The sequence below is a fragment of the Meles meles genome, chromosome 12 (assembly GCF_922984935.1).
Source record: "Meles meles chromosome 12, mMelMel3.1 paternal haplotype, whole genome shotgun sequence".
NCBI lineage: Eukaryota > Metazoa > Chordata > Mammalia > Carnivora > Mustelidae > Meles > Meles meles.
In genome coordinates, this window is record NC_060077.1 from 14,468,500 (window position 1) to 14,491,630 (window position 23,131).

At 60.7% G+C, this 23,131-nt stretch overlaps 1 protein-coding gene across 13 annotated transcripts in view; it reads right to left on the reverse strand.

The window, feature by feature from the left end:
• Window positions 1-23,131, reverse strand: part of PITPNM2 (phosphatidylinositol transfer protein membrane associated 2) — a 133,486-nt gene that overhangs the window by 3,750 nt on the left and 106,605 nt on the right. For 6 of the 13 annotated variants that reach the window (XR_006821037.1, XM_046024888.1, XM_046024892.1 and 3 more), the window contains 21 exons: window positions 21,306-21,520; window positions 20,122-20,243; window positions 17,523-17,750; window positions 15,065-15,376; window positions 14,019-14,114; window positions 12,304-12,408; window positions 12,039-12,109; window positions 8,993-9,240; window positions 8,387-8,576; window positions 8,147-8,266; window positions 7,350-7,561; window positions 6,673-6,851; window positions 5,350-5,520; window positions 4,739-4,888; window positions 3,511-3,675; window positions 2,638-2,799; window positions 1,428-1,576; window positions 984-1,100; window positions 571-687; window positions 309-457; window positions 66-215 (listed from right to left, as the gene is read on the reverse strand). Coding sequence is in view for 12 of the 13 variants with exons in the window: in XM_046024888.1 (XP_045880844.1) it covers window positions 66-215; window positions 309-457; window positions 571-687; window positions 984-1,100; window positions 1,428-1,576; window positions 2,638-2,799; window positions 3,511-3,675; window positions 4,739-4,888; window positions 5,350-5,520; window positions 6,673-6,851; window positions 7,350-7,561; window positions 8,147-8,266; window positions 8,387-8,576; window positions 8,993-9,240; window positions 12,039-12,109; window positions 12,304-12,408; window positions 14,019-14,114; window positions 15,065-15,376; window positions 17,523-17,750; window positions 20,122-20,243; window positions 21,306-21,520 (3,428 nt within the window). In the remaining variant the exon portion in view is untranslated. Of the gene's footprint in view, window positions 1-65; window positions 216-308; window positions 458-570; window positions 688-983; window positions 1,101-1,427; window positions 1,577-2,637; window positions 2,800-3,510; window positions 3,676-4,738; window positions 4,889-5,349; window positions 5,521-6,672; window positions 6,852-7,349; window positions 7,562-8,146; window positions 8,267-8,386; window positions 8,577-8,992; window positions 9,241-11,617; window positions 11,911-12,038; window positions 12,110-12,303; window positions 12,409-14,018; window positions 14,115-15,064; window positions 15,377-17,522; window positions 17,751-20,121; window positions 20,244-21,305; window positions 21,521-23,131 lie in introns of those variants that run through there. The other 7 variants (XM_046024895.1, XM_046024894.1, XM_046024896.1 and 4 more) reach the window with 5 other exon arrangements.

The following is a 23,131-nucleotide window of genomic DNA, read 5'->3' on the forward strand; positions in this document are numbered from 1 at the left end:
CCAGCTTGGCCTCCAGGAGCTTCCCGCCCCCAAACCCACCCAGGGTGCCCTTCGGGGTCACTCACCGCACCACGTCCACGGCCCCGGCCCGCACTTTGGGGTCGCTGCCCATGATGGACACACTGGCAGCAAAGGAGCCATCGATGCTGAAGACCACGAACTCCGTGCCCTTGGGCAGCACGGTGATGTAGCTGTCTGCAAACGTGTGGTCTCCCCTGTGAAGGGGAGCGTGTCAGAACCCACCAGGCCTCCCTCTTCCCGCCCTAGAGGTGGCCGACCTGGCCCGTTCCCTCCCTGGAGGTGCTCACCTGACCACCATCTTGATGGGGTAGACGCCCACACCCAGGCGGTGGGACTCGGGGATGGTGTAGGACACCCGCCCGCTGCTGTTGGTCACCAGAGTGTCCAGGTACAGCCACTCGCCCGAGGGCGGCTGCGTCATGATGTGCACGTCCACCTGGGAGCCAGGCGGGCTGGTCAGGAAGGGGCGGGCCCCTGGCCTCCCGCGCCTGCACTCCCCAGCCAGTGGGAGGCCAGGCAGGGGCTTCTGCAACCTCCCCGGATCCTCACCTTCTCCCCCGTCAGAGTGACCATGTCCAGGGGCCCGTACATGAACCGGCCCGTGAGAACCTGCGGGCCATCCTCGTTGGCGACTGCGTCATTGATCCGGTGGTTGGCGGTCACATTCTGGGGACAGGAGGAGCGAGGCTGGGTCAGGGGAGGGGAGGGAAGGACAGCTAGGATCTCCTGGGTCTGGTAGGTGAGCACAGGCTTGAGGTCAGAAGGCCTAGGCTCAAGTTTGGCTCAGCCACATGACCGACCCGGCCTTGGTGCCCCACGCAGTCTAGAGAAGGGGTACTAGCTCCAACCCCAGAGCCCGAGGATTAAGTAAGACAGTGTGCGTCTCTGTGACTCGGTCTCCTCGACTGTGATAGGCTGTCTTGTGAGGGCTCAGCAGGACAGTGGCTGTGGGGCCCCCTCACCCGCAGTTTCACATGGGTCCTCTTGCGCTGCCACTTCTCTCTTGGCTTTGACGGGGTGAACACTGAAACCTCCTTGCCGTCCAGCTCCAAGATGCTCGAATTGTCATGCCTCATGACCTGCGAGGGCAAGAAGCAGGCCACGGGGCCATCTCAAGCCTGGGGCTGCCTGTTCTAGGAAGGGGAAGCCAGCGGCCCTCGGAGCCGGAAACGGGAGCCTGTGAGGGGTCGGGGGACACGCTTCAACCCACCGTGGTCCCCCAGCTGGTCCCCCCCAAAGTCACACATCTCGTGAATGTGCACATTCACCCCCAACTGCCAGCGCTCCTCCGTGCTGCTCGCTCTGGGAGCCCCCCCTGTCCTCCTGTGAAAGGGGCCCTGTCAGCAGCGTCATCACTTGGTCCCTGTGTGGGGCCTGGGGGCAGCGGGCGGTGGGCCCCTGGGTACCTGTCTCAGCAGGAAGGAGACCACGTCCGTTGACTCCCAGTAGCTGGCGTGGAAGAGGTGCGGCAGAGCCACCGTGGGGAAGGCCGTCAGCGCGTCCGGGCAGTACAGGGCGTAGTCAATCCGCTTCTGGCCCCACCACTTTGCTGCAACTGCCGGGGGGGTGGGAGGGCTTGACCAGCGGCCCCTCGGAGGCCACCAGCCCCTCAGGCTCAGCTCAGCCCAAAGGCTAGACCCTCCTTTGACCAGGGGACAGGGGCTGCAGCCAAAGCAGGCCTCCTCCCTGGCCGGGTGACAGGAGGGAGCAGGGAAGGCCCAGGACCCCAGGAGAGCGAGCAAGCAGCCAGCAGGCCTGGGGATGAGGGTGGGGAGGCTCCGTGGAGAGCTGGAGAGCGTGCAGGCCATGCAGGCCGTGAGGAAGGAGGGTGTGGAGTTAGGGAGAGAGCACGATCCCCGTTGGAAGGCAGGCTTCTCCCTGGTCCTGTGGCAGATCCTGATCCCCTGCCCTGAGCCCCGTCATGTCCTCTCCAGGCTTTTCCTGCCCCCCCATCTGCCCGGCAGGCCTCAGGCCGGTGACAGGTTATGTCGGGGTAAACTCCAAGGCAAGGCCTGATGTCCCCTCAGCAGCTGCAGGCCAAGTGTCAAGGCCAGGGTGCAAATCCAGGCTCCCACACGGGGCTGGGAAACTACCCTAGCTCCAGGTAGGGGTTCAAAAGTGCCCTTCTGGGGCACCTGGGTGGCTCAGTGGGTTAAGCCTCTGCCTTTGGCTCTGGTCATGATCTCAGGGTCCTGGGATTGAGCCCTGCATCGGGCTCTCTGCTCAACGGAGAGCTTGCTTTTCCCTCTCTCTCTGCCTACTTGTGATCTCTCTCTCTCTCTGTCAAATAAATAAATAATCTTAAAAAAAAAAAAAAAGTGCCTTTCTGATGGCCGCACGTGGGAGCTGCTCCTTAACTGATGTCTGGTGGGGGCCAGGGCTCTCCTGGCTTCTGCCTGAGGCCTGCTTGCCGCTCAATCCCGTGGTCCTCAGCCTCCAGCTAACTCCACCCCCTCCGCCGCCTCCCTGGGTCTGCACCCTCCCAGCCCGAGCCTCTAGCTCCCTGGTTAGGCTTCAGCGGGCAGGGCCTGATGGTGAGATGTGCCTGGAAATGGTGAGGGACCCTCCTTAGGGGAGGACAGCGTGTGCGGTCGGAGGCCGTGTGACGCCCGGTACCTTCTCTGGTGTCCAAGTCAGGGAGGCGGGGCACCCGCTCCAGGCTGGGGCTCGCCTGCCCGGCCTGTAGGGGGGACCCCGGGGTAGTGGGGGGTGGGTGGGGCAGGGCGAGCTGCGACAAGCGCCGGACACTGGGGGTATGGCTGAGCGACGCTGGGGCCTCTGAGAAGCGAAACAACGGGACGGGGTCAGCTGCGCTGGGACCACCGGGTGCCACCACAGGCCAGGAAGGCCGCTAGAGAGAGCGCCAGGCGCCCTGGCCTTCTCCACGGAAGGATACTCATGCTGGCCTCAGCTCAGGTGCAGCCAGAGGCAGCCGGTCACGTGGTCTGGGAGGACGGAGGGAGCAGCTGGCCCTGGGGCCCCAGCAAGGGGCTGACCTGGGCTCCGCTTCCAGCTGCTGAGAAGCTTTGGAGAAGCCAAGCAGCGGAGGCCACACTGAGGTCTTGCCTCCCCGGCTCCCCTCAGCTGCTCTCTGGCTTGTCGGGGTTGGGCTGCTTGTCCAGAAACAGCCCACGGCTTCCTCCTCAGGAAGAACGTACCCACTCCCCCAACCCTCCGCGCCGGGGCTAGGACCCCTCCTCCCAGGCCCAGGACCCCTCCTCCCAGGCCCATGGCCTCCTGCCTGGACTTGGCCCTGCTGGGCCACCCCTTCAAACACTCCCTCCCTCCAGGGTCCTCTCTGGATATTTGGGGCCATTGTGGGCGTCGAGCAGCACCCCGGTCACTAGCCACCTCTTGCCAGTAATGCCTTCCCCAGCTGTCTCCAGACACCGCCAACCATCCCCGGGGGCTGGCGGGGGATGGTAGTGCAGACCCCCTGCTAAGACAGACGGGGAGGGTGCAGGGAGGGCAGGCCACCACAGCACTCACTCTGGGCAATGCTGGACGCTGTGTAGCTCTCAGCCATGCCTGACACCTGGCTGGCAATACTGATCTCACTGGCTCGGCGGAAGCCTCGGGTGGCGGGCGTTGCGCCTGGCGAGGAGGGGGCCGCGTGCTCTTGAAAGACTGTGTTGTGGGTCTGCAGTGCGTCTGCTGCAGGTAGACAGGAACCGGAGACCAGTGGGTAAGAGAGGGCCCCCAGCCCAGCCCCCCGGCCCCCTGAGCAGCAGGAGGTAGGGCCCAGCGTGCCCCGGGCAGGGTGGGCTGGAGCCGCGGCTGACCCCTCCAGCTGCAGGCGAGCGGTGGCATCTGAGCACAGCTGGCAGTGAGGGGGGGACCAAGCATGCCCAGGGCCTGCCTGCTCAGGGCCGAGAGGGCAGGGCACAGAGCTGAGGTGGGAGAGAAGGAAGGGCTGGGGCAGGGACGGACAGACAGACAGACACAGACACAGTAGGCAGGGAGGCAAGGCGGCCAGGCTCACGCCCCCCCTGGCCACCCATCTGACCCAGCACACAGCTCCTGATCTCCTAGCCCTCCCAGCCTCCTGGGCTCCGCCTAGCAGGCCTGACCCGCAGGGCGTTGTAGCTGGGTTTGGGGATGCTAACAGGAGGGCCTGAAGCGGTCTCTGGGGGATGCGCAGGGCTGGGCACTAAGGACGAGGCAAGCCCCTCCCTGCACGTCCCTCACATGGGCCATACTGAACCAGCCTTGAATGGGTGTCTGGGGACAAAGCGGGTGCTGAGGGTGCGACTGGGCCAGGGCAGAGCAGGGACAGTGGGGGCTCGGCTCGAGGACCCCATGCAGGTGGGTGGGTACATGAGGGGCCTGGACCCCCTCAGGCAGGGAAGGAGTGGGACTCTGGATCGACCCCTCACCAGGACCGGAAGCTTCTCTAGGGGAGCAGGTGGGATGAGGGTTGAGGCCTCACCCCCTCTCCTAGCTGCCCCCTCCAGCCTCACAAATGGGAGACGGAGCCTTTGGACTCACATCTGTGCTAGGTGACCCTGGGACAGCCACTCCACCCTCTGAGCTCCTGGGCTCTTGGTGTACAGAGAGGAGGTGCGGAAGGCCCTATCCCTAGGACTTGTCCTGTCTGGTCTCCATGGGACACCACTGTCCCACAAACTCCAAGTGGCCAAGGAGGGCATGGGAAGTCCCTGAGGACTAGCGGTCAGCCAGCGAAGCGGACACCACAACGAACGGGGGTGTTACACACACTCAGCACAGCCCGGGCTCGGACGGGGCCCGTCTTGCCAGGTGAGCGCGGGAACGGGGATACTGGTTTCCAGGAAGCCGTCCCCTGGGGGGAGAGGGGCCAGGGGCCCACCCTCCAGGACCAGCTCGGGGTTTCTCTGCACTGTCTCGACTGGAGGCAGACGGGAGAGAACAGAGGACAAGAACAGACACTCGCATGGGCAGTCCAGACACGCTCCTCCGACACGGACACGGGGTGGGGGTGTTCCTTGAGGACCAGGACGTGACAGAACTCCAGGACACACTCGACGACAGGGGGTGGGGATGGGGGCTCCCCGGGAAGGGCCAAGAGTAGGCGATGGGCAGCAGCCCTCACACAAGTACCCTGCTCTGAACCCCGTCACCACCCACTGTCATGATGGGTCCTCACAGCGGGGAGGGGATCCTCATCCCAGTCTGCCCCCCACCCCTGCACCTGGGATGAGGCCCTGACCCCCTTGGCTGATGCATCCCGGACCCACACTGGGCACCCAGCTTCCCAGAGGAGCTGAGTGCAGGCTGTCCCTTCCAGTCTAGCAGGGGCCCAGGCTCCCAGCCACCCCCCCACCCTGCGCCCCACCCGGGGCCTCTCACCCAGCAGCGTGGAGCAGCCGTCCCCCAGCGGGTAGCGCTGGTAGCGAGGGATGCTGAAAGGGGGCAGGGCGTGGAATCTCCGCTCCAGCAGCGGCTCCAGGCGGGAGGCGGACGGGTCGGCGGGGTGGAAGAGGTTGTACACTTGCTGGCAGGCTGGCCGCAGCTGGAAGACTGGGGGCGGGGGTGGGGGGCGGTTGGGGGGATGGCAGAGCCCTGAGGAGGCGGGGTCTATAGCAGGGAGGGAGGGAGGCCTCCGAAAGCGCCTCTCTCTGGTTTGGCATATGTCTGTTTATTAACCAAATTTGTTTTAAACCAAGCAGGGTGGGGCCGTAGGCTGTGCGATGGGGCTGCTCTCCGAGCGGGTCACGGTTGCTGGGGGACCGGGGACCCTAAGCGTAAGGAACAGTAGTAGACATCTCACCTTGAAACACACACATAGGAACAGGTGCCGTATTTCTGAACCTCCCCTCTTCCCCCAAGAACACAAAAATGCGGACATCCTTCATTTCAGCCCTGCAAGTTCCACCGACCCATCTTGGGCCCTGGGTGTCCTCCATGGTGGGCCGGGCCGGGCCGGGATTTAGCCAACCAGCGGCTCTCCGCGGATCGTTGACAGTTGACAGCGGTTCTGGTGTCTCATGATTACAGATGATGTTGCCAGACGGCACTGTCCCTACATCTCTGCTTCTGTACAAGCCACCTCTGACTTGCTCTTGGGCAAGTGTCCACACCTCTCTAAGCCTCGGTTTCTCGCTCTGTAACCTGGGGATGTAACATGGGCCCTGCACGGCTGCTGTAAGGACATCGGGGCTCCCTGGGCCACACTGGCTGATCCCGGGGGGCACCTCGCAGGGACTGCTGCTCTGACAGGCTGCTCAGTGGCATGTCACACCCCCCGTCTCTGTGGCCTTGATGAGGGTCTCTGGGGCAGCGAGGCCACAGCCCTTCTGGGACTAGGAAGCCAGGCACCTGGGAGGATTTGGGGAGATGGCTTCCCATCTCTTCCTTATGGGAAGACTTTGGGCCCGGGAGACAGGGTCTATGTCTGTCTGATACCAGAGCAGCCCTTCCCTTCTGGACCTCAGCTCCCAGAGGTGCTTGGAAGATGAAACGGAAGAACAGGAGCCCAGAGATCGGGGCCACAGTCTGAGCTGCTGGAAGAGGAGCAAGGAGAGCAGTGGGCCCATGCTGGGGAGGGCAGAAGTGAGGTTGATGCAGGAAGGGGCCTGGGATGTGGACATGGCCTTGTGGTTAAGGGTCCACTGAGACTCTCTATCCTGTTTATATAACCCCCACCCTGTCCTGCCCCTGCAGAGCTCTCACCATCCAGGGCAGGGATGACAGTCTTCCTCAAGGCCAGGACAAGCCCCAGCGGACACCCGAAGAGGAAAAGGTCTGCGATCTCAAAGTCGAACCTCCCCACGGCCCCCGTGCCGTCCAGCATGGTGGAGCTGCTCGAATGGCGGGAGCTGGGCTCGTTCCTCAGCACACTGGCATGGAGGCTGCGGATGGGGGCTTCGTGAGGTCACACCATACCTCTTCTCAGCACTGGCTTGCCCTCAGCCTCCCAAAGGTAGTGCCTCCCCCCTTCCCGGGTCATAAGGCCCACACGAGGCTCGGCCCCTGAGCTGTCCTGCAGACGTGGCTGCCCAGTACCTGCTGGGACACCTCTGCTGACAGCCGGTCCCAACCTCTCTCGGGGTGCCACTGCCTCTAGAATAGATGTCCCTGATGGGTTCTGCCCCCCAACTCTGCCCCACCCCTGGACAAGCTGTTCCCGTGGGCTCAAGATGGCCCTCGGTGTGTACAAGACCCCAGCGGCACCCAACAGGCCACCTTCTCCTGACCAAAGAGCTGTGGGCCCAGCCCGGGCATCCCACTACCCTCACATCGGCCCTCAAGGTTTATGTCCCCAGGTCTGAGGGATCCCTCTCTCTTGGGGTCCCCCCCCGGCCACGGGCCTCAGGGTCGGACCTGGGGGCCCCACTCGCCCCATGCACCTGGACAGGAAGGCCTGGTGCTGCTGGATGGTGTCCAGCTCATAGGTGGACGAGTCGCTCCTCTTTCGGGGCAGCTGCCTCTTGGAGTCTTCGACACCATTGCTTCGGGGGAGATCGACGTTGCTGCGGCTCAGGTGCCGACTGCTCTCCAGGCCGCCGCTGCCGCCCTGGGCCGCATTGACCAGGGTGCCGGGGGACAGCAGGTCAGTGTCCTGGAACAGCCCCATGCGGGTTCACTGCCCGGTGGCCACCGACCTGGGACTGGCTTTGGTCTTCTCCCTCCCGACTCCGGGGCCACTGCCCCCTGCCCAGCAGGCCTCTCACCCACACCAGGGAGGGGAAAGCCCTGTCCCCTGGTTGCCCCACTGTCCCCCCAGCCCGCTGGCTGAGTCCCAACAGCTTCCATTCCTGCCTGAACTGGCTGCCTGGGTCTTTGGGACCTCTCACCGACCTCGCAGCCTTGCACAGCACATCCCCCCCCCACCCCGGCCATGTGCTGCTCGGCGGCAGAGGGATCTCGGATCCCCTTCTGCTGGGACGCTCAGAGGGGCTGCCCGCTGCACCTCCTAGGGCCAGATCCTTGCTCCCTAAGGTGCAGACCCTGCTCCACCTCCCGCTGAAGCCTCATGGGCTCCAGGCTCGGTCCCACTGTAGCAGCTTACCGGCCCCGTGCACCCACCCCGTCGGCTCTGGGTACCTGCGCTGACAACCTCCACCCTTCCCTTGCCTGGGGGAGGTGTGGGGCTAGCAGGTGGGTGCTGAAGAGGCCCCCACTCTGGGGGCAGTGGGCATGGTACCTGCACGCTGGCCACACTGCCCCGGCGGCTGCTGCTCTGACTCTCCGACACCGGCTGGTTGCCCTGGCACAAGGCGTCGAACGCCAAGATGCCCCCGACGCAGTCCCCAATCAGGCAGACCTGGAGGCGGAGAGGCTCCGGAGGCTGAGTGCCTGCCCTCCTTGCTGGGGCGCCATCTGCTGGGGGACATCCCCCCCACCCCCTGGGGCTTGTCTGCCCTTCTCCTGCCCCACCACTCACCTGTCCGTTGAAGGTCATGCCCTCCTGGGACTTGATGAAGTCCCCATAGGCAAGGTTGGCCCGCTGGATCACTGTGGCGATCGCCTCCTGGTACTGGGGTGAGGAGGTGGCCAGCAGGGGCAGGGCAGCCAGGGGGATGTGGTCCTGGCTACTGGACAGACAGCCTTCATCGTGGCTGTAGGGGCTAAGGCTGGGGGAGGGGGCCCGGTCAGGAGAGAGCAGGTGGCTCAGCTTAGCCCCAGGGGCCCCTCCCTGACAGGGCAGCAGGCCTGCCACTGGAGAGCCTCAGCTGTGATGGGGCCAACCTCATGGGGTCACTTCTGGGCGGGGCCCTGGAAGGCCGGGTAACAGAGCTGGGGAGTAAAGCCTTGCATCTCAGGGGCAGGTCAACAGCCCCACACCTCAAGATAGGGAAACTGAGGCTCAGTCTTGGGTCTGGGGCCCCTCCTCTGTAAGCCCAACCATCTGCATAGGTTTTGTCGCTTCTGGATAGAATGGGCTGGATGGTAAGTGTGGACATCTAGACGGGAGTCCTGAGGCTGGGGGAGCAGCTGACCGTAGGGCCCAGGTGCTTTGGGGTGGATGGTCTGGGTCCCAGGCACTCACTTGGAGACGAGGGCAAAGGCATCCGAGCAGATGGGCGGGCAGGGCACCAGGCGGATGGCAAGGCGGCCCAGGGCGCTGGGGTAGTGCACACGCATGACGGTGTCAAACACGGTGGCGATGGTGTTGGCGTCGCCCTGCTTGGAGCTGGGGTCCCCAGCACCCGTGTCCAGGATAGTGCCTCCGTGCAGCACCAGCAGCAGCACGTGGATCTTGGAGGCCGGCGCGGCCAGGGGAGGGCTGACCTCGTCCTGTACAGGTTGGCGGGGCGTCAACTCCCCAGGGACTCGGCTCCTTGCTGGGCCCGTGTAACCCTGGGGTGGGGGGCGATCTGGCACAATGCTCCCTCTCTGAAGTCCCAGTTCAGTTCCTCAGCTACAGGGCCTGGTGTGGGCAGCCTCAACCCTTTCCCCTGGGGAGGCCGAGATGGTCCCTCTCCCTCCCCACAAGCAGCTCTGCTCCCTCCACTCAGTTCCCACTTTCCATCAGGGGCCCAGGCAGCAGTTTCCAGCCTTGGCGAGCGGCCCCCTGCCCGCCTGCGCACCCACCTTGGTGATGTTCAGCTTCCCACTGGAGGCCACCCTGAGTTCAGGGGCGCTCTATGTGGGGCTCTGGAGCCTGCCTGCCCCCCATGTGTCTGCGCCCCAGGGCAGCCTCAGCCTGCGCGGGCAGTGATGCTGGGCACAGGGCCTGCAGCTCTGAGCTCACCCCCCATCTATATCGGGTTTCCCTCTGTTCCCTGTGCTGCTGTTCCCGGACTCTAAGACCAGGGTCTCCAAGCATCTTAGAGCAGGGAGGGGATGTAGGTGTGCCTGTCTGAACCCCCCTATTTCAGGAGGGGTTAAGGACCCCACCTCCTGCTGGTCAGGCCTGCACGTGAGGTCACAGTGAGACCTGAGACTTGTACACATTTGCACGGGGTCGGAATAACTCTATCTACAGCTGAGGTGGGCATGGCCCAGAGAGACTGAGAGACTTGTCCAATGTCACACAGCACATCAGTGCCAAGCTGCCCCGGAACCCAGAGTTTCTGCCACTGATTCAGTGTTGTCCTGCCAACCCCGGCTGTGGCTGCATGCCCAGGAGCCTTTTTCCACCTTAACTTCTGGTGTGTGGCTGCGGGAGCTAGGACCAGGGCCCAGGAGAGGCCACTGGAGAGTATGTGCCATGTCCGTATTATGTCCAGGCATGTGGGGGACAAGGAGGGGACCAAAACCATCTGGAAGGTCCATGTGGGGACAAATGGCCCTGAACTGGGCCATAGGATGGCGTGTAGGCGGGGGCAGCAATGAGACCCGAGTGTCAACACAGAGCCTAGGTGGGGAGTGGGCAGAACGGGGTCTGGACCCAGGGGCTGGTGAGGCTGCAGGGAAACACAAGGGAATGGGGCCGGTCCAGGAGCCACGAAGCAGTGAACACGGAAGGCAGGCTGGTGGGCAGTACAGGGTCTGGAGCCAAGGCAGGACTGGGATGAGGCCGGTCATTGGCCAGTTGTGGGCAACGGGGGTCTGGGCAGGAACACAGACCTGGCAGAGCCTGGGAATGATTCCTGTCCGCGCATGAGGGCTGACCACCAGTGGCCGGCCTGGGCAGGAATGAATTCACAGCCCGGGCAGGGCAGGGTGGGGCCCCCAGCCCCACAGCCCAGCAGCTGGGAGGAGCTGCTACATTGCCTCAAGGGCTTATCAACAGGCCAGGCCAGGGGCTCAAGGAAGGAAATGTCTCAGGGCAGCCTCACCATCACCCACTTAGGGAGGTGGAGTCCAGCGCTCTTCAGAAACCCGGGACGGGCAAGGGTGGGCAGTGAGAGGCTGTGCCTGTCTCCTGGGACCCAGCACTGGAGGCTGGGACTGTTCCGGGACTCCCAGAGGCTAATTAGAGACACGGCTTTACCTGCATACGTGCCTAATCCCAGGGCACACCCAACCCAAGACTCGACTCAAACCCTGGACAGACCCTGGGGGACGTGCAATGCAGCAGTGGGCCTGGCAGCCATGGGGCCAGCTCCGGAGAGCCAGGGGGTCCCCGTCAGTGTTTCCATAAAGCCATACCCCCCACTCCCCAATGCTGGGTAGGGCAGGCTCCGGTTTGGGGGCTATTGCAAGCAAAGGGATCTGACTCTGGATGGCCGTGCCCAGAACCGGTGCTGGGTGCCCACGCACGTCCTGAGCCAGACCTAGAGCCCAAGGCCACTTCTGCCCCTCCTGAGGGCCGTCAGAGCTGTGTGCGCCCTAGGTGGGCAGGGGGCTCCGTATGCTTTATCTTGCTGTTAACCAGCCATTGGAAATCAACTCCCCTCGTCCCACTTTGCCTTCTAGAAAAGCCCACGTTGACCCCGGACCCCAGAGTAGAAAACCCCAAGTCGGGGAGGGCGGTGTGGACGCTGCTTCTCCTCCCTGGCAGCTGGTCCAAGCTCCCCAGGGGTCCCTCAGTTCCCAGAGGTGCTGTCTCCACCTTGGGCAGCGTGGGGCGAGAGCTGTGCGGTGACCACAGCATGAACAGCCCCGCTCGGCCCTGGCTCCAGCCCCAGTGCAAACAGCTCTGACCGCCCACAGCTGGAGGAGGAGAAGGGGCCTGAGCCCCGTGCAAAGAACCCCCGAAGCGGACACAGGCGCTCTGCCAAGACAGCTTTATTGGACACTGAGGGCCCCATGAGGCCCCGGCGGGGCGGCCGCCGCTCACTTCTGCCTGGATGGCTTTTGCATCCCCCCCTTCCATCTTATTTTCTTCAGCAAATGCGGAAGGGCTGGGTACAAGGTGAACATCTTTTTTTTGGTCTGGAATTTGCAAGTTTCTCCTTTCACTTTCCATGGGTGGAGCTGGGTCAAGGCCTTCTTTGGGGGCTGTCTGCAGTCCTTCTTGGTACTCAGGGACGTCGGGGCAGAGAGTAAAGGAGCCCCCAGGCCTCTCTGTGATGGCGCCTAGGCCAGCGAGGACGTGAGGTGGCGGGCGCTGAGGTCTGCCTCTGCGGCCCCACAGGACCCGTCCTTTGAGCTCAGCCCCCTCCTCCTGCAGCCCCTGGCCCTCTGCCCCACCCCCAGGCACCCACCTCGATGATGTTCAGCTGCTCCACGCTGGAGGCCACCCTGAATTCAGGGGCGCTCTGGCGGTAGAGACCATCTGCAACACAGAAGCGGGGGAGCTATGAGCCGAGGGGTAGCCCCCGGCCCATGGGACAGACGCAGTGACCCTGACAAGTGGGATGGGCCCTCGGATGCCCAGCACTGCATAGCAGCTGGGTCGGAGAGGAGGGGCCTGGCCCCTGCAGCCCCCTCCCCAGATCCGAAGCACCCCACTGCCCCCAACTCGGGTACCCTGTGAATCCTCCGGCTCAGGGCTTTCGATCTTGTCCATGAGGTCATTGGAGTTCCACTTGGTGATGTCCTTGGGGAATATTTCCTCTGGGTCGGACAGGTCCTCTGGGGAGGAGAGAGCAGGGCTTCGGCACCCACCGGAGGGCAGGGCCCGAGGGGCGCGAGGAGGCCCGGCTGGGAGGTGTGGGGCCTCGTGGGGCCACTCCAGGGCTTCCCATGGCTCTCTGGCCTGTGGATGACTTCGAGCTCGCTCCCACCCCCCACTTCCTTAGCAGGATGAACACTTGACCAACACCCTGGGGCTTCGGCCTGACCTTTTCTAAAAACTGTGATCATGTTCCTGTGACATAAAATTCACCACTTAAGCCACTTGAAGGCAGCTTCGGTTCGTTCCCAATGCTGTACAACCGCCACCTCTGCCTGGTTCCGGAGCATCTCCATCTCCCCGGATGGAAACCTTGCACCCGCCAGCCGTGGCTCCCTGTCCCGCTCCCCAGCCCCTGGCGGCCACAGAGCCACTTCCCATCTCTATGGATGGGCCGGTCCTGGACATTCCACAGAACAGAATCATACAACGTGGGGTCTTTCGTGTCTGGCTTCTTTCACCAAGCCCTCTACTGCCATATTGCCAGGACTGGCAGGGGTCCGTGGCTCAGAATCCTATTTCCTGTACGGACGGACCACGTTTTGTCTCGCCGCTCATCAGCTAACATTCCTGACTGTTTCAACATCTACACAGACAGCCTCGTTTCTGCTTCTCTGAGGACTGCAGCCTGGGGTGCCGCTGGGTGGGAGGTGGCTGTCCCGGTGGGCACCAGCCCCCTCCCCCAGCACTGCAGCCTGCCTCGGTCCTGCTCAGTGTCTGTGGCCAAGTCCCTGTCCCCCTCCGAGCCTGTGTCCCGCCTTGTAAGCGACAAGCTGGAAACCTGTCTCCACAGACTGGTCTGCCGGTAGAGAGGAAGAGCCAAGGTGGGAAGCAAGTGAGTGTTTTAGTGAAGTTGACCCTTGAACAACACAGGGGCTGGGGCGCTAGTCCCTTACCCCCTGGCCCCCGCCCCCAGTCAAAAATCCACATCAAACTTGATTCCCCAGAAACTTAACTATTTATAGCCTATGTTGACCAGAAGCCGAACTGATAACATAAAGAGCCAATTAACAAGGTTTTTGTATGTCATGTATACAATACACCGTATTCTTACAACAAAATAAGGTAGAGAAAACACAACGCCATTCAGAAAATCATAAAGAAAGGAAAATACGTTTACAGTACGGTACTTATCTGAAAAAATCCACGTGTACATGGACCTGCGCCGTGTGCAAACCTGTGTTGTTCGAGGGCCAATGGTACCCCCGTCTCCCCAGCAAAGGTGGGTGATTCAGGAGGCTGTATGGTAAACTTGTTTATTTGGGAATTGGTGGGAAATGGGCATTTCACCTATTTCCTGCTGGTTTGCATTTGCTAAGGTTTCTACGGGAGATGACGTCCATTTAACCAAGAAGAAAACAAGGTCGTTACAGAGATTTAGGAAATTGTAAGAGGCCATGCTTCTGTAAAGATTCTTCTGGAAAGAAACTCACAGGTGGCACAAAGCCCTGTCTGCGTGTCAGTCCATCCTACTCCCTGGCAGTGGCCCTGCCTCCTGGCGACTTCATCTCCCTCTGCCCAGACCCTCTCAGCTCCTCTCTCCTGTCCCGCCCTGGGAAGAACCACCTACCATGAGCATCGAAATACTCGTCATCTGAGCTCTCGTCGGAGTCCCGGGCAATACTCTGCATTCTCCACTCAGAGATGCTGTGGCGGGAGGGGCTGGCTGGAAGGCAAAACCACAGGCTGACCCACCAGCCAGCTGAGCGGGGGGGCAGGGGACAGAGGAGACGGTGCTGGAGCAGGGCCAGGAGGGCTCAGGGGAGAAGGGAGAAGGGAGGGGTGGAAGCTCCTGGAACTTTCAAGAAGGTCCCTCCCAGCCTGCCTGGCACAAAGCAGCTGTGTCAAAGGGAGGACCAGGAACTGGGAGGGTACTGGAGTTCAGGCTGGGACCTGCAGGCACGCAGGCCAGGGTCCACTCCTGCGCTCTCGACAGCGGTCTGCCCAGGGTGGGGGAGCCCCTGAAATCCTCCTGCAGCAGAGGCGGTAGGGCTGTGGGGCACTCCCAGAAGGTGAGTGACATAAAAGGTATGGTATGGACATCCACAGAGCCCCTTGGCACAGACATAGGCCAGCCCGTCGTGGGGACGCTGGGTTTGAGCAGAGACTCCTGGCTGTAAACAGGATACCCTGGTTTTTCCAAACCGCCACCGCACTTTGGCCGAAGTTCTCCCGGGAAAGGTCTTTCTCAGGCTCTAAAGGTTCTTCAGGCTTCTCCAGCCTGGCTCCTGCCCCAGGAGCAGAGACCCCTCCTGGGCATGCTGGGGGAACCCACCCGGACTCCCTCTCCTGCTGGGGATGCCGGCTGCTCAGAGCTGTAGTCCTCGCAGCCCTTTGTAGGGGCATCTGGGGGCACCTGCTGCAGGGGGAGGCAGCCCAGGGGCACTCAGCTGCATGCGGGGCTGCGGGCAGGGAATGGTTCTGACTCCGCACCGGTGTGGCCCACAAAGTTGGGAAGCAAGAGTCCCTGTCCGGAGTCAGAATTATCCGGCAGTGGCAGCGGCCGGCTGCCGCGGACAGAGGTGAGGGCTGTCCCTGGGGTACACTCGGGGAAGGCAGAGACCACCCCCCCACCCCCGCCTGGAGAAAGGCGGCGCTACGTGCCCCAGGGCTCACCTCCCCGCTTGGAGGACCGCGAGGACTTGGAGGACGTGGACCACTGTTTCTTGAGGCCCCGGCCTGCCAGGGGCTCCCCGCCGCTGCCACTGCTGGGCTGGGGGGCGTCCCCAGGCAGCTGGGCCTGGCCGGCTTCGTCCTCGGCCAGGTCTGCAGCCTCCTCGCCATCTTCGCTGAACTGGGCCATCTTGCGGGACAGCATGAGCTGCGCCTCCTTCTCCAGCTCCCGGATGTTCTCCATGTTCAGCCCGTACCACTCGTCCTGCCAGCACCAGGCCTGCCTGTGGGCCCTCACCATCACCTTCCGCAGGCCTGCCCCCAGGCGGCAGTCGGGGGGCGGGGGGTAGGGAGACAGGGAGGGACAGGAGAGAGGGGCAGCGTTAGGTCCCAGGGCTGGGCATGGGGCCGGAAGGCACCCTGAGGTTATACCCACTGTGTGATTGTGGGCAAATCACATTCCCCCCCCCGTGCCTCAGTTTCCCCATCTGCAAATGAGGGGTCTGGCTCACAGATGGCCTCATGAGGTTCTCTAATTGGAGGAAAGGGGCCTCGTGAGGGAATGTGGCTGCTCAGAAGCCAAGCTGAATTTTGGGGGGATTCCTGCCCCAGGGGGCACCGGAGGGAGGACTCCCTCACCATCTCCTGTCTCAGTGTCTAGTACACTTTTGCTATCGAATTTTCACATGAAAATCAAGTTCCAGTGCAAAGTGGGTTGGTCTTTTCTCACAAATAGAGCATATATACATATAAAATAAAATACAAAATAAGACAAAGTAAGACGTAGAGGACTATACCAGGCAAGCCAAATAATGAAAATGAGACTGCTTTTAAGGTATAAAGGATAATAAAAGAACTTTAGGGACAGAAGGCAGAGGGGGGTTGCCTGGGGCTGGGGGTGGGTGTGGGGGTGACTGTGAACATGAACAAAAGACTGGGGTGACGGAATGTTCTAGAACCGTGTGCACAACTCTGAATACACCGCCACTTATAGAACTGTCCTCTGGCAAGGGGTGGAGTGTATGGTAATGCAAAATTAGGCCTCAATAAAGCTCGCTAGGAAAACATTAAGAAGAAAAAGAGCATCATCCCTACCCACGCCAACCCGGGAGGGAACATCCGTGACCAGCAGCAGCGAGCCCTGGGACGGCCCTCCTGGATGCCCTTTCCTCCCGCCCCATCCAGCCTCACTTCTGTGTTTGTCACTGACTTTCCTCTCTTGCCACAGCCCACAGATGTGATCTTCCACGACACGTCGGGCTGATGTGCGTGTTGCTGATGTCTACATGTACGTGTCACGCGGCTGTGTCTTTTCCTGACACTTGTGGTTTCTTTTGGGTGGGTTTCAGGTTTGCTGCTGTCTGGTATTTACTTGTTTGCAACACCATTTTGTTTCTTCCTTCTTTCGTCCTTGGGCCTTTGGCTCACTTTCACTGTCCACTTAACTTTTACGGATCTGTTGCTCTGAACATTCTGGAACGTGTACAAGAGTTTCTCTTGGGGGCAAACCTGGGAGGGATGTCACCAGGTCTTGGGGCATGTATCTTCCACCTTCCTAGAGAAAGTGGAGCGGCTTTCCAAGGGTCTCTGTGACCCCTCCTCCTGGCTCAGGCCACTCTGCCTCCCCCACAGTCCTTCCTAAATCGCTCCACCCTCTGCTCCCTGGAGGGCGCCCTCTTTCAGCTCGGACTGTCTCTGACTCCCAAGTCTTGGGCCATGGCCTCAGGCATGGCACCCTCGGGTCCCACACTGAAGAGAACGTCTGCTGACCCACCCCTGCCCCCCTGCTGCAGGAGCGGGGTCTCTGCTTCTCTGCTTCCTCCTCTGCCAGCAGGGGTTACGGGACTATCGTAGTCAGTCATTGTGAGCTGACAGGACGCACGTGACACATACTCTCAGGGGTGTGGCTCTGCTCACATCGAAACCAAAACCCTGGTTTTGGGAGTCAAAATGTATCTGCCCAGATGCCACTTCTAGATCATGAGGCTTAGGCGGGGCTGGGCCCTTGGCACTGACCTCATGCCATGACCGGGGGGCAGGGGGGCAAGTAGGGAGCTGAGGGTACTGGGGAGAGAGGAGGCCCAGGTTGGGACCACTGGTCCACCTGGTCCCCGGGTACCTGCTCCAGGGCGGGTTCCATGGTGTGAGGGCACCTGGGTGTCCCCCTGTGACATCCAGCCCACGGGGGAGGCGGGTCAGCAGCAGGGAGCCGGTCTCCCCGCCCAGGGGGTTGGCACTAGATGCCACAAACACAAGCCTGTCCAGAGCATCAGGGGGCCGGTCCTTGGGGCTTCTTAAGGGGACAACCAACAGACACCGCCTGTCACCTCTAGGCACTCGGCAGGTGGCCATGTATACCTCAAGGGAAGCTGTACATGGGCTCTGGGTCATCTTTCGGGAGAAAGAGGGGAACATCAAGTCACGGCCGGACGCGAAGGGCGGCGGGCACGTGTGGGCTCACCGGTGTCGTGGATGAACCTCTCGATCTTGGACTGCATGCCCCAGTAGCGGAACTCCACCTTGCAGAGCTTGTAGGCACACATGATGGGGAACACCTGCTGCTTGTACTCCTCGATCCAGTTGTCGGAGAGGGGCCCCCGCTGCGTCTTGATCGAGTGGAACAGCTTGGGGTCCTCTTCCGTCTTATACTCATTGGGGGGGACGGGGTCCTTGACGATGTCGATGAAATCTGTGGGGAGAGCCTGCCAGTGGCCTCTTCTGCCCCACCTCCACCCACCCCTCCCTGCTCGGTCCCCTCCTGTGTCCCTGCCTCCCCCAAAGCCTCCCAGGCCTCTGGGCCTCATATGGCATAGGGCCAGACATGGGATGGGGGCTGCTGCTCTGGGCCACTCTGACCTTGGGCTCTCCTGACCTCGGGGCCTGCGTCCTCCTCTGCCTCTACAAAGACACATCAGGTGATGAGCTGAGGAGGCATGGACAGATGAACCTCCGCAGGGGATACGGGACAGGACCGCGGTGGTGGTGGTGGGAGCCGCAAACAGAGAAGAAGGCCAGGAAGAGCTTCTCAAAAAAGGTGGCATTTCAGCTCCAGGAGCGGAGCAGTGAAGCCAGGAAGGCCCCACAGCACAGGATGGGAGAGTCTGGGGAGCCACCGGGAGGGGAGGGGGATGCAAGCTGCTCTCACCAGGCCGGGCACCCCGCAGCACCCTGAGGAGGAAGGCGCACCATATGCTACTTGTATTTCCATCGTGGCTTTACAGCAGGCTGTCCTGCTAGGAACCCCTCTTCAATCAGAAAGGAGGAGACCGGCAAGAGGTGTCGGACCTCAGCTGGTTCTGAGAGTGGGGAGTGGAGGGCACAGGGCTGGGTGCCGGGGAAAGAGGACTTGAGGCTGGTGGAACCTGGCTGGGTGTGGGGTGGGGGGCCCAGAAGAGCAGCAGCAACTCTGGGAAGGACCTGGGCCATGCCACCTCTTGTCACATGCTTCTCCCTCCTGCTGTGTCCCTCCCAAGGTATGAGTGGTTTATTCAGGGCTGGGTACATACTCGGGGCACACAGATGCCAGCACAGAGTTTGTGGTTCAGAGAACCCCTTCCCCGGATGTGTGGAGATGATGGCCCTAGCCAGGCTCTGGCTGTCTCGTCTACCCCACTTGGGATCTATGCTGTGGTTTGCGGACACAGATGAGGGCTCTACCGAAACCAGCAAGGGGTCAGCAGCGCCCCCAAGGGCAGCATTTGGGGGGGTCAGAGATCTTTCTAGGAGCAGACCACATGCACGGCCAGTGTGGGCAGGCAAAGGCCACCAGGGGAAGAGCTGGGGTGTGAATGAGTCATATCTCAGAGACTTAGGAGCCAGGGCAGATGGCCTCTGGAGGGAGCCCACGGAGCTCAGGCTGTGTCTGAGGCTGGTTGGACCAGGGCTGGCAGAGGACCTGTGTCATGCTGGGTCCATCCCTCCTGTTGTGCGTAGAATGTGTCCCCCCCCCCAACACGTATGTTGGAGTCCTGACCCCCCAGTCCCTCAGACTGTGACCTTATTTGGAGATAAAGCCTTTAAAGATGTAATCAAATTAAAATGAGGTCATTAGGGTAGGAGGCCATCCTCCACTATGACTAATACGCTTATAAAAACGGGAATTTTGGACCTAGACAAGCACACACAGGGAGAACCGCACGTGAAGATGAGGGAGAGATTGGGGTGATGGGTTTCCAAGGCAAGGAACACCAGAGATCGCCGGCAGCCGCCAGAAGCTAGGGGCAGGGCCTGGAACAGAGTCTGCCTCAGTGACCCCAGACGGAGACAAGGCTGCTCACACCTGCTGCCACTTCTGGCCTCCAGACTGTGAGACCGTGAGCTTCTGGGTTTTGTCCCCAGTCTGGTCCTTGGTTGCAGCAGCCCAGGCAGAATCCTATAGCTCTCAAACCCCAGGGGGGCCTGAAAACTCCAGCAGGAGGGAGGGGGTGGGGTGAGGGCTCCCCAGGAAAAGCCTTCGTGCCCATCAGAGGCTGCCTGAGAGCGTGGCCCTGGGGTGCTGGCAGCCACCTCTCCCATGAAGGTCCCGCACCTGCCTGCAGTCCCTCCCCCTCCCCCTGGGCTCACTTTCTGGGGCCCAGTGGCTGCGGAGCTGCCGGGGGCCCACAGGTGTGGTTTGTGTGGCCTGCATACATTTATCTCGGAACTGGAAGATTTCACGGGCAAATCCTGATTTCTGGCCTCTCTTAAAGAAGGCTGAACACACAGGGCTGTCTTCCATCGGGGGACATAGCCCCCACAGTGCCCACAGCACTCAGGCTCAGCGGTCAGCCTGTGATGCTCCCCCGAAGGGATGGAGGGGAAGAGCTTGAGTGGGAAAGGCCCCCAGCCTCGGTGTGTGCGTCAGGAACGTGGGGCCAAGGAGGCTGGCCCCGGCCCCCTCCCAGTGCCCTCATGCTTGCCTAGACTCTGACCTCCCCGCCTGGGACAGGGGCCAGTCTGCAGTCAGCCAGGCCCGGAGACCAGGGGCAGAACTAAGGGGTCACGCAGGCAGGAAGAGCCGGGAAGTGGTCCTACGGGGCTCAGGTCCTCCCCGGGGCTGGGAGGGCTGTTCGGGTAGTTACCGATCGTCAGCTGGTTCTTCTCCACAGCAGACAGGCTGAACACATTCGGGTTTTCCCCAGCGTCCGTTTTGTAAAAGGTTTCGATGTCGATGGAGAATTTCTCCACGAAGGGGCAAGTGAACCTGCGTGTGCAGGGAGAGCCCACGTCAGGAGCAGCGGCTTACGGGGGTGGCTGCGGGAGGGCCGGGTCGCTGGGCCAGAGAGGGAGAAGGGGCTGGAGGGGTGGCTGAGATGTGCCTGTCCTGTCCACCTCGGGAACCTTTCCATTATCCCGAGAACGGCCAAGGCCAGGCTGTAGGGGTGGGGATGTGTTTAGGGGGGAAGAGGGAGACATCACAGGAAGTTGCCAGAAGCCCTGAGGCCATCGTCCCATGTGTAAGGCACAGCAGGGACAGAGGCACACACAGACATGCCCCACATATGTGGCGTGGATCCAGCACTCTGTGACATGCCAAGTCCCAAATCCCTACCCCTGAGCTACCAGGTCCGGCAAGAAGGCAACAAGCCCTCTGATGGCTGGAGATGAGCTCAGAGGAGGAAAGTGCCTCTGGGAAGGGAACTAACCTCGGCAGATCCTCTGACAAGCCCTAGGTCCTCACCTGGAGGTGGAGGGGGACGAAGCCTCAGGAGATGCACGGGGGCCCCCACCTACAGAGTTGTGGGCTGGGAGCAGCCCCGTCTGTTCTACTCAGCTACATGGGCGAGAGAGGATGGGGCATGGAGTGAAGACCCCCCTTTCTTTGGGAAGCCAAAGAAAGCCCTGTTCAGAGTAGAATCTGATCCAACAGTGTCACGGGTGCTGAAGGCCGCAGGGTGGGAGGGACCCTCTGGGCCATCTGGTCTACCCTTGGTTCATGGTTCTTCCCAGCTGGTTGGTCAGTGGTCCTGCACCGTCAGGTGATCACTGACAGGGGTTTGTACTCCCTGAGCCCTCCCACCTGCCAGTGGGGTACCAGGTGGCCCTCGCTTGCCTCAAGCCTTCCCAGCCTCCCTGGGGCAGGTGGTGAGGTATCTCGGTTGACCCTCCCCTCTCCTGCCGATCCTTGAGGACAGAGGCTCCTGGAACAGAGGCTCAGCTCCCCCAGGGCCTGGGCTCGCTGGAGTGTGGAGGGTGAGCCTCCCTAGGGGGTCGCGCCCAGGGTTTCTTCCCTGCCCCACAGCTCCAGGTGTGGGGAAAGCCCCACCTGGTTCGGGTGTAGGGGTAGGCATTCCAGGACTCCTCGACCACCCTGAGGGCTGCCTTGGGGAGGATGGAGCGGAACCAGCTGGGGATGTGCATGCCGACGTGGTACACCTTGTGTGTGTACTGCCCCGAGCCGCCGGGGCCATCTGTGTACGGCCGGTTCTCCAAGATCTCCACGCCACTGCCTTCGCCATACGTCTCGTTCCGGCTCTTCTTCTGCAAGGACAAAAGCACTTGTGAGGGGCTGGGGACAGAGCACTCTGCAGAAGGGAAGGGGCTGAGCAGGCCAGGCCCAGGAGTGCTGGGAGGAGGAGAGGCTCTGGCCAACCGGGCTGGGCTTCTCTGGTGTCACTTCTGGACCCCCAAATCCAGACCCAGACTCCACACACCCCAGCACTCCTGCAGGAGACCAAGCAGGCCGTGGTTTCCCTCCTGGCACCGCTCAGGCATAGTCCTCCCTCGTGACTCCTGCTGGTCCCAGCACTGACTGTGTTCTCAAGATCAGACACCACGTGAGGAAGCCCCCTCTCTTCCTTCTAGTCCTCATGGTACCGCAGGTTCTAGCCCAAGAAATCAGTCAAGAAAAAAAAACGATGGGAGGCACTCAGATTGGAAAGGAATAACCAAAACCATCTCAATTTGCCAATGACATCATCTCATATGTGGGAAATCCTGAAGAATCCCCCAAACTGGTCAGACCTAGTAAATGCATTCAGTGAAGCTACAGGATACAAAATCCACACACAGAAGGAATCAGTGCAGAAAGGAAACAAAGAAACCATTTCCAAGGACAAGAGCAGCCAATAACAAAATACCAGGGGTAAATTTAACAAGGTGGTGAAAAACTTCCATGCTAGACCTATAAAACGTCCCTAAAAGAAAATCAGGACCTAAATAAATGGAAAGACATCCAAGTTCATGCGCTGAAAGATTTAATAGTGCGAAGATATCGATATTCCCCAAATCCCCAACATTCAAAGCTATCTACAGATCCGGTGCCATCCCTGCCAAAATTCCTAGGGGCCTTTTTTGGTAAAAATGGAAAAACTGATCCTAAAATCAGGAAGGATTCGTGCAGGAACTCAAAGAGCCAAAACAATCTTGAAAACAAAACAAGGGATAGTTGGAGCAATTACACTATCCTACGTGACATCTTGCTACAAAAGTACAGCGATCAAAACAATGTAGTATTGGCATAGGATAGATCCAAAGGGTCGAGAGTCTAGAAACAAACCCCCATATCTATATACTGTATACCCTGATTTTCCAACCAGAGCGCTGAGATCATCCAGTGTGGGGAAGGAGTCTTTTCAACACGTCCCAGTCTATCCACATGCAAAACAGTGAGGTTGGACCCCTCCCTCACTTCACACATAGAGACGGACCCAGAATGGATCAAAGACCTAAATGTAAGAGCTTAAACTCTACAACTTCTAGAAGAAAACATAGCAGTAAATCTTCATGACCTTGGATTTGACAATGGCTTTTTAAAATATGGTACCCAAGGTATGAGCGACCAAAGAGAAAACAGATACGTTGGACATCATAAAAAGTTTTAAACTTTTTGTGCATCAAAGGATGGTACGGAGAGAGGGACAAGGAGAACTCACGGAATGGGATAAAATTTGTGTGAGTATCTGGTAGTATGTGATAATAATGACTCTAAAATATTAAGAACTACTACAATTCAACAACAAAGAAACAACCCAATTCAAATACTGAAGGACTCGAACAGACATTTCTCCAAAGTATATATATAAATGGGCGACAAGGACCCGAAAAGAGGTTCAACATCACTCGTCCCCAGGGAAAGGCGAATCAACACTA